The sequence below is a fragment of the Phocoena phocoena genome, chromosome 4, assembly GCF_963924675.1.
Source record: "Phocoena phocoena chromosome 4, mPhoPho1.1, whole genome shotgun sequence".
NCBI classification, from domain to species: Eukaryota; Metazoa; Chordata; class Mammalia; order Artiodactyla; family Phocoenidae; genus Phocoena; species Phocoena phocoena.
This window is the reverse complement of record NC_089222.1, coordinates 100487147-100499371: the sequence shown is the minus strand read 5'-3', so window position 1 is coordinate 100499371 and position 12225 is coordinate 100487147. Positions and strand designations below refer to the sequence as shown.

Sequence of the window (12225 nt, the reverse complement as noted above, 5' to 3'; positions counted from 1 at the left end):
CATACTTATGCCTGGGTTCCACTGGAAGAGATACTTTTTTTGGTCTGGGGTGTGGTTAAAATTTTTCAAAGCTTCTTAGGTGATTCTAACATACAACCAAGGTTTCGAACCAGTGACCTAATAGATTCAGAATTAGTTGTGACACTCCCTGAGTGATGTCTCAATCTCCTTGTCTGCTGAATGAGAATTTCAGGTGCGACAGGCTGGGAGTCTGACAAGTTGTAGAGGTGTGTGAAAGGAATGGATAGTCACAATTTTCACGTTGTTAGGTGTTGGCTTATGACTTACTCATCAAAAAATTATTGCTTCTTACTTAGTTTGAATGTGTTCAGCATATGTAGCATGTATTAAACCCAAATAATACTTCATCACTTCCAATAAACACTGAAAATTTAATACGTAGAAAACAGCAGGAACAGTACTACATATTTTTTTCAGTCTGTATAATGTTCTCAGTTTGTTTTTTGTTTTCTTAATAAAGAAGCTATAACTTGCTGGTTCAGTGTGTCTAAGCATGGGTCTTATTTGCCAATTGTACACAAATTATGTCATTAGCCGTAAATAGGACCAAGTGATAAGAGTGTGAATAGATGAGCGCTGTTATCACTCTTATCACATTCCTGTACTAAGGGCAGCTTGTGTTTGGGAAGTAAAGAGCATCAGAATGGTAGAAGAGAAGAACTTGTACCAATCCAAGTTTGAAGTAAATGAAATACTAGAAATCTGTTTCCTACTGCATTCCCTCCTCCCCCATTTGAACCAAATATCCAATAAAAATACCAAAATTCTTTCAATCATTTCAAACTTTTAGGAAGTTTTGTATTTAAATTCAGGAATTTGCATATCTAATTCTTCTCAGTGATTAGTAGTGACCATACAAGCAGTGCTACAAGAAACAGCATGTTTTCTCAAACCAGTAGATAATTTGTCATTATGCCCTGGAACCCCTAGAGAGTTTTTATTTCTTATAGAGGAAATTAAATAACTGTAAGGCAGGTCTGTATCAAATTTTGAACAGAGAGAAAAACATAGAAAGATAATTCAAGAACCAGTTATAAGACAGTTTACTCCATGAGATGGTCCTAGGATTTGGGTAACTAGAACAATGTAATCATACTTGAGTATAGTGATACGAGAGAAACCTATTATCAAGATGTTTTAGCTTTATGATGATAAAGACTCACATATTCCTTGTGAATGTCAGACAGTGTGCTATATTTTGAGTATGTATTAATGAAGAAAATGGACAGTGGCCCTTAATTCAGGTTGTGGCCTTTAGTGTCACTTAAGTAAATCAGTATGTATCTATTCTAAAATATGAGGCTGCTAAGTAATTTTCTTTCATATTTTTCAGGTTATTATTTATGAAAAACCTCACTTCCATGGACAGGCCAAAGAGTTTAGTGAACATGTAGACTCTGTCCCTAATTTTTTAAAAAATGATGTAGACTTTCATGGAATTGGATCAATTCGTGTCATCGGTGGAGTGTGAGTGTTATATTTTCAATATGTGATCCAGTTGTCGATTTTTGAAGATCGGCACGAAACATGCTAAGCAGAGCAAAAACAACCTACCTTAGTCTAAAACTATACATCCCTTCTGAAATGTGGGAAATAAAAAATATGAGTTATTGACAGCTTCCTGTGAACTCTTGTTAGTATTAGAGATTTTGAGATAGATTAAATGAAGAAAACAGTTTCTAAAACTTAAACACTTAGTATTTCTAAACACAATATAGAAGATAAGAATTGCAAGATAAAATTATTTTTTGACAGATCGTGCACATGAATGAGAGCCCCAATTTTTACCCCCTATTCTACCTTAGTTGACTTTCTGTGCTGAGGATCTTGGCAGTGAGTCCTCCCTCATTAAAGAAGTAGCCTGGATTGTGTGTTTACAAAGTCGAGGATTCTTGACACTAGTCATCCTCTGGCCCTGCATTGTTTTAAGAAAGCTCCCTAAGAACTTCTAAGTACAAACCCAAGTGTAACCATCATGCTGCCATCCCAGTCTCAATCGGCAGTTACTGGGGCAAGAACCCCAGAAAATCTATGACTGCACCTGTGATGTGCCTTTGTATCCTGGCAGGTAAAACCATAGAGAAGAAGCCTTCCTCATAGCTTATTTGCCATTGTCAACTCAGTGCTAGAATTCCTTCAGACACATTGTGTTAGTCTCTCTGTTGATAGGTTGGACTGTTTGGAATGATGGTTTATTTTAATTTAAACATCCATATCTCTTACTGTTTGCAGTAATAACATCATATAACTTGTTCATGCTATTCTAGCAAAAGATGCTGCTCAAATATTTTATTCATAGAAGTTAAATAACTTGTTTAAGATCAGTCAAGGGTCTACATTTAGAGACTTAACCTTTGCAATTTCTGACAATAAATCAAGCAATGGCCACACTAGCCAAAATGGAAATATAAGAGAGTATGCGATGCATTAGATATGTAGGTCATGTCCATAATTAGTCTTGTTACTTACCAGGGTTCTTGGCCTCTTTAATCAATAGGAGGCTGACAAGAAATTCAGGCAAGGCTTCATTGGGGCCCCTGCTGTAGCGGGGTGGGGGGAGAGAGAACAAACAACAAATTCCCTTTCTTACTCACTCCCTGAGCGGGTGGTGAGCTTGTTCCTTATATGGGGTGAGGGTAAGGGTGTGTCCAGGGGTTGAGCCCGAGGGGTAGCTTAGGTAGTTTGCCCACCCCTTAGGTGGTGTTGTGTGCAGGGGGCATGGGCAGTGCCCTGCCTTTTCTCCCCAGCCCCCTGCCTTTGCTCCAGGCACTTCAAAAGTGGCAGTTGTGTTTTCTGGTCTCTTTGTATCTTTTGTTCAGAATTTGCCCCAACTGCACATGTACTCAGTTATTTTTAGTCCCATATAGTTTCTTTGTATTTTGTTGCTCCAGGAGAGGTTTGTTCAGGTGCAAGCATTGCAGCACTGCAGCGAAGGGTCCCAGGTTCCAGCCTGTCTGAGTCTGACATATTAGTAATCAGCTAATTCCTTATCTTTGAATTTAAAAATTTTATTAGAGGCTTGAAAAACACAGCTCTTATAGATAAACAAATTTTTATTGTGTTGTATTTAGTTACAGTGTTCTCTGATCTGTGGACACACATGCTTCTTGTTAATCCTGATATAAAATATTTTTTGCCTTTTCTTTCCTTTAGGATCTGAATGGTTTTATCATTAACTATATAGTGATTTGCATTGTTATTTTCTAAGTGTATTTGCAGTTATTTTATAAAAATCTCAAAATATTATGGCTGGTAAAACAGTATACACACTTTCATTTTTTATATGACACCTGCAGGAGAAAAAATGTGATGTCCTAATTTAAAGATGAACAGCTGACTTCGTTATTTTTTCACAATTTCTACTATTTTTTTGTTTTGTTTTACTGCTTCTCTATTTCATTATTTTCACTTTTAACTTTTGAACTTTATCTGTAAGTAATAGGAACTCTTCCTCACCTCTGTCTTGTCTCGAGGGGTCTAGGGAAAGTGAGGTTGATGTGTCTTAATTTTTCTCAGGTAACATCTATTCTTAAATATCCCAGATATATAAATTGAATACTAATCAAAACTTTCTCTATTGAGAAAAGCTGGGCAGAAGATTTTTGAACTGTCATTATGTAATAATTGCTGATCTGTCCTTTAATATTAGATCTTCTATATCTTATATTATTTTTCCCATTCAGGTGTATTAAAAGCATGTTTCGAATAGCCACATTTATGTAAACTTAGAATTTGAAAGTTTTCGTGTGAAATTTATTTTCACATGTTTAAGAATAAAATAGTGTTAGTTTCTGTATATATTACAAATTAATGAAGATGTATAAAATGTTTTTTCCAACTCACGTGGACCCTTACCCTGCCATATGCACTAAGGAAATTGGAGACAGGTTCATGATTACTGAGTGGCTACTGTTGTTTTTGTACCCTATGAAAATGGTTCTTTGGAATATTTTTTGTATCTTCCCAAAATAATTGTAGTCAGCCCTACCTGGCTTCATTTTATCAAGCTCCAGAATTCAGAGGTCCCCAACCCAGGAGCCCAAAACAGTCACCCTTGAACTCTGCCCCATTGGAGGGGGGGTCCCACTCTAGTTACACAGTGCCAGCTGAAGGTAGATTTAATCAGGTCAACGTGTGTTTTGAACCATCTATGCCCACGTTGCGTTAGCTACTGTGGATTGCTCCAAATAAAGGTAAGTTTCCTGGAGGACTAATGACTAACGGTGTTTATCAGTGTTCTGTACTGATAATTTTAGAAGTCAAGAAACCTGTGTCCCTGGAAAGACTGCCACAGTGCTTCCAGTTTCCATCATCACCACTGATAAACTAGTGGGAGCAACATTTCCTACCCATACGTATTTACAGGAGTCTTTGTATATATTTAGGCCACGAGGGCTAATACCAGCCCAGTCGCATTTCCCAGTTCTTGCTTGCTAAACCCACCTGTAATGTGTTTCAGATCTGAAGCTGGTGACGGGTTCCTTTGATTTAAACCCTAAATAAATATTTAATATAGTAATCATTCTGGGGTTCCAGCAGGGCTTAATCAGAAAAATAAGACTGATTATCTTTGAATCTCAGTGTGGGCTTGCACTATTTCTCATTGGCTATTTGTGCTTTCCATTATTTTTTACTCGGCAAACTATTCTCCGACCACGTTGAGATGTAGTATCGGGTCATGCTGCAAACATTTAATGAGAGTTCCTCTGTTGCAGTTCTACAACAGTTAACCTTTTGTTGGGAAAAGCCTCCAAACTATAAAAACTGTTGATCCATGAGGCATACACCATTTGTTTGTCTCTGTAAATGGTAGCAAAATAAATGTGTTGCTTTTTAAAATATGGTGATGTGCAACTCGGTGCTTTATGATGATTTTCTCTCTCGCTTTCTTGCCTGCAGTTTTATTAATGACTCAGTTGGATGTCCTCTGTGTTTCTAGGTGGGTTGCCTATGAAAAAGAACATTTTAAAGGCCAGCAGTTCTTGCTTGAAGAAGGAGATTTTGAAGACAGTAGTACCTGTGGGGCGTTAAGTGGTTCCATCTTGTCTTTCCGGTACTTACAAGCTGTGAGTTAGCCTCCTTGTTCTTAATTTTCTATTTTTTTTTTTAGCTTTCCATGAAAACTGGATATGACCTCTGGTAGAACATAAGATTATAAAATGTTTCTAATACCTGAGAGCATTAAACTGAACGGCTTTTGTGACTTGCTTGCCTTTCTTAACTGCCATGATTAATATAGAATATTTATGTTTAGTTTTCATCCATTGATTCCATAATCATGGAAGGTAGATTTAATCAGGTCAACGTGTGTTTTGTTAGATGTATTGTGTCAGGTGCTGGAGATATGGTGGCCAGAGACTCAGTCCCTGCCTTCGCAGAGCAGGCAGTGATAGGGTAGATAGCACCTATATAAATGTTTGATATTGTTTGACTATGCCTGGATTAAGCACAAAGTACTCAGGATACCCAGAGAAAGGTCAAGGACTTCCCCTTGGAAGTAGAGAGGAAAAGAGGGCAGCTGAGTTGAAATTTCAAGTTGGAGAGTTAGCCAAGTGAAGAAATTTGGGGACAGGGTGAGGAGGAAAGACAGGTGTTTCAGCAAGAGGTTAGCATATAAAAAGGCAAGGATGTAAGCCAGTGGTTCTCAGCTGGGGGTGATCTTACCTAGGGGGCACTTGGCAGTGTCTGGAGACATTTTGGACTCTTATGACTTTGGGGCGGGGGGCGGGGGGTGGTATGGCATGCTACTGACATCTAGCGGGTAGAGGCCAGGGAGGCTGCTAAACCCCTGCGATTCACGGAACAGCCCCCCACCACGAAGAATCATCAGCCTAAAATGCTAATAGTGCTGCGGTTGAGAAACCCTCATGTCAGTGAAGCTGGTGTGTTTTGGAAATGCAGCAAAGTCGGGATATTAGGCAAAACTTTGGGAAGATGAGTCCAGAGCCAGGTAACAAAGGGCCTTATATGCCATGTTGAGGAGCCCACACTTTTCTTCCTGACCTTCTTGGCATGAGATGAAGAAGGTAAGTGAGCCTGGAGGCAGGAGGTCTAGAATGTTCCAGGACTCCAGGCGGAAGCTGATGTTAGAGAGTTCTGCAGGATATCAGGGCTTCTCAAATGTTGCTCATTTTTCTGACCAGCTCTGGAGACTTTTTTGGTGTGTTCAGAGGAGCATGTTTTCTCATAATTCAGGAGTTATACCACCGCAGTGTATTTCCAAAATAATCTTTACCCATATAGACTCTAAACTATCTGGCATAACCTCCAAAGCCTCCTTTAGAAGGAATTGATAATGAAGTGAAGGGTGATTATTGGGTCCACGTGGGCTTTGCATGAGCACAGGGGTTATGTGCTCTGTTCCTTAAGTTTCTGTCTGCCGGGGGCCACCAACACCACTGGTGCAAACCCTCACCTGTTCAGGCATGAGGAGCCCGAATGGGAGAGAAGAAGCACAGGGAACAGGAGAGCTTTTTTTTTTTCCCATGAGTGATCATTGTTGGTAAGAAAGTGAGTTGGAAACCGGTTCTACCAAAAAGAAATGTAGCACAGTCCACTGAAGATTGGGCACTGAGTTTGCATGAGCAATGGATAGATAGCTTTTGAGGTATTTAGTTCACAATTCTAATGTACAAGGGCCACGGGTTTTCTCTACATAGCTACTCCTTACTTGAGCACTAAAAGGCGAGCCAGACAAAACACGATACAGCCATTTGTTTCTTTTAGGTCATTGTGACCACACGCGTCGAGGAAGCTAAGGGTTGTGATTCAAAGCATCTTCCACCTAGTATTGAGTAATTTTTAAAATTTTCCCTCCTGATTTAAAAACAAGAGTTGGGTGGAAGTGTTGCTCCTAGAAATGTTCAGCAGTGAATATGATGGTATCTTCCAAAGATGACTATGACTAAAACAAGCAAAACACAAACCAAAACCCCAAGATTTCACTAGTTGAACTCTCCCAATAGTAGAAGATGTAAAAATTAAAAATACTGTATAACTATGTAGCTAAAATTTTAGGAGATATTTGATATAGACAGTCTATGATAAAATATGTTGGAAAAATGAGCAGAGATTGGCATGTCAATTACCTCTGCAAACAAAAGTTTTGGGTATTTACAAAAATGATGACACAGTTTTTGTACAAATAAGTAAGACTTTCCTTCAAAGAAAATCTTTTTAAATTAGATTTTTAAAAAATTAGGACTATGGAGCTTCCCTGGTGGCACAGTGGTTAAGAATCCGCCTGCCAATGCAGGGGACATGGGTTCAAGCCCTGGTCGGGGAAGATCCCACAGACCGCGGAGCAACTAAGCCCATGCGCCACAACTATTGAAGCCCGCGCCCCTAGAGCCCGTGCTCCTCAACAAGAGAAGCCACTGCAGTGAGAAGCCCATGCACCGCGACGAAGAGTAGCCCCCGCTCGCGGCAACTAGAGAAAGCCCACGCACAGCAATGAAGACCCAACACAGCCAAAAAAAAAAAACAATTAGGACTAGTTTACCTTGTAAAGATGTTAGCATAATCCTCATTATAATAATCCTAACATTTTCAGGTACTTATTAATGGCTTTACATGCATACTTGCACTTAATCTTCACAAAGATGAAGAGATAGAGACTCATGATTCCCATATTATAGATACAGAAGCTGAGGATCTAAGGTGTTCAGGACTGTGCCCGAGTGTAGAGCTGTGATCTGAGGGGCAGTCTGTCTTACTCTAGAGCCCATGTCATATTACCCATTTTTCTTTGTTACAGAATGATTAGAGTAAAAAATTTAAGCACTTCAAGAGTGGAAAGCTGGAATTTCATTCAGCCAAAGGATTATTAGCATTTCATTTGTAGCTATAAATGTATAGTTACTCTGCAGACTAATACACATGTATAATAAATATTTACATAATTTTCAGATTATTTATAATTTAAATGTATGTTCACGAAAATGTTTTCAGATGAAATATTTTATACTCTCCAGGTATAGCATATAATTGGGGAGGAGTTCTTTTTTTAAAACCACTTTATTGAGGTATGAGTGACATGTAAAAACCTGTACATATTTTTTTGTATACAACTGAGGAGTTTGGGAATAAGTATACACCCATGAAACCATCACCACCATCAAGGCCATAGACATATCCATCTCCTCTCAGAGTTTCCTCGTGCCCTGTTTATAATTATTATTAATGTTTTTGTGCTGTAAGACACAACATAAGATCTACCCTCTGAAAATTTTAAATATATGATACAGTATTGTTAGAAATAGGATTTAAAGCTCTTGGGGTTGTCACCTGTGTCAACCTATGTGATTAGCAGGCAGAGTTGATGTGAGACATCTTTTCCCCATGTAGACTCTCAGAGGTCTCTAACCTGGGAAGAGTGAAGCACTGCATTTAAGATCTAAGCTGAAATAATAGAAAATAGAGGACAGAAAATTTGCATAACACAATGCAATCTTCTAACATCCTGGCTGTAGTGCGTGGAACACTCTGGATCTGCGAAGGTCAGATCCTGGATATGTTCCTTAGGGATAACGTGATCTGTGTCATGGATTGCTTTGGAGAGGACAACCAGAAATGTGTTTCTAATTCCAAATGAGTCAGGCAGATATGTTGACTTGGAGTTGATTACTTTCTAAAGCGAAAAGGACCAGAAGGGATATAGCAGTATTTAGACTCCAGGGATTAAAGAAGGAATTTTTATTCCTTGGCTTCCTCTATAAAACTTTCTTGGGATGCTTGTTTTCCCTCAGTTTCTTACTAGCCTAACTTCTGGATTTGCTTTTGTTATGATTTTCAGACTTGGGGCCTCTTTTCAGATCTCTGAAACCAGGTGGTGTACAGCAGACACTGTTATGTCTCCTAAATTAACGGATACACCAGATCTCAGCTGGCGTCTCGTATTACGCTGCCCACCCCGGGGGGTTGTAGCGTAAGAGTTCCAGGGCCCAATGAACTGAGGGATTTTATGGAATTTAAGAATAATCAAGTTACTGATCCTTAAGACTTATTTTTGGTCCTGAAGCAATGGCTCATTAGCTTGCTCTAACAGTGGGGAGTACTGTACCTGAAACCATATTAGACTACCCAGATTTTTCATTGGATTTAAGTTCTTTAAAAATACAAAATGGAGTACAGATTTGAGGTTGTTACATCATTATTCATCCTTCTGGAGCAACAGAGGTCCACTTAAATCTGTGTGACTTTCAAAGTTATTTGATAAATTTAAGTATTATGTAATTGTGCTTATAGTCAGAATGATAATAACCTAGAATAACCTAGTAACCTCACAGGACTTGTGTCCTGTGGCAGTCACCTCCTGAGCAAGGCAGTTAGAAGTTTTGGTTTTTTGTTTTTGTGTTTTCTGGCATATTTTATCCCATACTTTATACATGTGACCCTTGAGATTTAGCCCCAGATGACTGGATCTGGCTTGGAGTTAAGAGCTCTGACCAGCAGGGACACCATATCGATGGCAACTAGTCAACTGGATCAGATACTGTATATTTGGTAGGTTTGAGTGAAAAATGCAGAGGGGGTCAAAGACCGAAGCCTGGCTCAGAAACATACTTAGAAAAAGATGGAAGGCAGAAGCTACAAGGCATGAATAAACAAAAGCAGGAGATTAAAAAAGAGAACGATGTCACTTAGGAGTCTCCTGTGGCCTTTGGCCACATCTCTGGGAATGGTAGCCAGAGTAGGAAGGACACAAACTCAAGCCACACGAGTAAATTTATTTGTGAACCCATGTGCTGCCAGCACTTGTACTCGGCACTGCGTCCTGTGGCAGTGGGTCCCTCCTCCTCTGCTCAGCTCCCGGCTGCATCATTGCCAAGTGGCCTGCACCTTCAGCCTGCTTCCCAGCTCACCCTCCTCACTGCCGCCACTCTCCCACGACCCACACAGTAGGCTTTGTGCAAATCAGTGCTCAAGTAGAGTCCATGACACCGTAACACAAGTGATTTCTCAATGAAAAGGCACAGTCCCAGCACATGTGCACATATCTGTGCTTGTCTTTGTCCCGTTTCACTCCAGCGTGACGCAGTGACCCATGGTTTATGTCAGCTTATCCCCACTCAATTCCTACAACCCTAACAGGGAGTAGAGAACAGTTGTAGGGGCAGAGGAGATAAAAGCAGAGATGGAGCGTTCCAGAATCACCAGAGTATGGGAGGAGGGGTCCACGTGTGAGAGCTGCTGAAGACCTGCCCATTGTCATGGGGCCTGACTTGGTCAGCGGCTGTTGATACCAGTTCCTGACCAGGACTCAGATGGGCGCCTTCAGTTGTCATTACCGCATTGTATTCTCACAGCCGCCTGGAGCTATTTACACACTTTCAGGTTGCAAGAAACGGAGGCATGTTTGTGTTCCTTGGATGATGGAAGTTTATGTTGTCAATATAACCAGGTTTGTTGATGTGGCGTCCAGGCTGTAAAATGTCATTGGGGAGGCTTGTCCTGGACACCTTAAGGAAAATCTCTTCTAGGATGTTGAAGCCTTGATTTAATATATGTATATTCTAGATTTGTATCTGGAAAATGGCAGATCTATATCTGTAACAAGATAGATATAGACATCTATGTGTACATGTGCACGTATATGTATACATATGTGTATATATACGCATATATATGTAAAATAAGGTTTTAAGGGAGCTCAAAAGAGATAACAAGTGCAAGTGTTTTGAAAAGTGTTCTATTAATAAAATGAGGGATGGTGGGAGTCATGAAGAATAAATCCACCCTGCTCCCGTTTTCTTAAGAACCATGAGAAAGTAATGAAGGTGACAGGTGTTCTCAGTTTGCACATGTTTACTCTCAAGGAGGAATTGAGAACACGAATATGGGTTAGAAATTATAATAAAAATTTCTGGTAAAAAGCCTTTATCTTTTAAAATTTCAAATGAAATTTGACCCAGCTGTGTTAGCAGTTTTTAAATCCTTCAAACTTGACAAGTTGTAAGTGCAAGAGAATTTTTTTTAAAATGTATTTTCTTTCTCTCCTCATAGATGCTTTGTTTTTATTGGACACTGTTTTGCTTGTTCATATAAAATGAATGGTTATACTAGAAATCTTAGATAATATTTATAATAATAATCATAATGAGAAATTTGATAGTGTTTGAGATGTATAGAAGCTGATAACTTTTTTCCATAGGTCTAAGACTTGAGTTACAAACAATGAAATATAGTAGGCAGAAAGGAAGAGTCTTTGTTTTTTGTTTTTTTTAAAAAAATATTTATTTATTTACTTGGCTGTGTCAGGTCTTTAGGTACAGCACGCGGGATCTTTAGCTGCAGCATGTGGGAATCTTTTAGTTGGGGCATGCAGGATCTAGTTCCCTGACCAGGGATTGAACCGCGGCCCCCTGCATTGGGAGTGCAGTTTTAGCCACTGGACCACCAAGGAAGTCCCTCTTGTTTTGTTTTTTTAATGCATTCTGTATTTTCCATTTAAAAATATACCTATTATAAGGTTTTGAAAAAAATACAGGGTAAAATTGTTCAACATCTGTACCCAAAGATAACCAGTCTTGGTATTTTCTTTTTTTTCTTCTAGTCTTTTTTTGATGAAAGTTGTGGTTTTTTTGAGAACTTGTAATCTTACCAAGTTTTTAAGTTTTAGTTTTTGTCCTACTGTTTCATCCTTACATTTACATCTGGCAGTGATTAAGAGTTTAGAGTAGACAAATAGACAGATTTGGACTCAAATTCAATCTCTGCCACTCAGTAGCTGTGTTATATCAGGCAAGTTACTCAATTTTGTTAGCTGTAAAATGGGAGTGACAGTAATATAATCACATTGGAAATAAGGCATGTAAAGCTCCTGGCCACTAGTAAGTGTATGATATAATTTTTAACTGTTAGCTTGTTAAAAACTCTGCTTAATTGTATTTATTCCATCAAGCAGTGGATGCATAAAGGTTTATGTTTGTAAATCTTTTGGGCACTTACACTTTTTACAGCTTTTCGCTATGATAAATAATTCATCTTTGCATATAAATTGGCTATCATTTAGTTTTAGGAAACTTAAGAAAAAAGGAATTTCAGACTCAAAGAATGTAAACCATTTCAGTCTTTGAAATATATATCTAAATTATTTTCTAAAGTAGCTGTAAAATTTATATTTCCACCAGGAACGTTCCCTGGTAAAACTGGGTTTTTAGACCTTTCTTAACTTAAAAAGTGAAATTGTATCTGTTTTAATTT

At 38.8% G+C, this 12225-nt stretch overlaps 1 protein-coding gene across 1 annotated transcript in view; it reads left to right on the top strand.

Moving 5' to 3' along the window:
* Positions 1-12225, top strand: part of CRYBG3 (crystallin beta-gamma domain containing 3) — a 110620-nt gene that overhangs the window by 55081 nt on the left and 43314 nt on the right. The window contains exons 11-12 of the mRNA XM_065876753.1: positions 1355-1488; positions 4961-5087. Of these exons, the coding sequence (XP_065732825.1) occupies positions 1355-1488; positions 4961-5087 (261 nt within the window). The remainder of the gene's footprint in view (positions 1-1354; positions 1489-4960; positions 5088-12225) is intronic.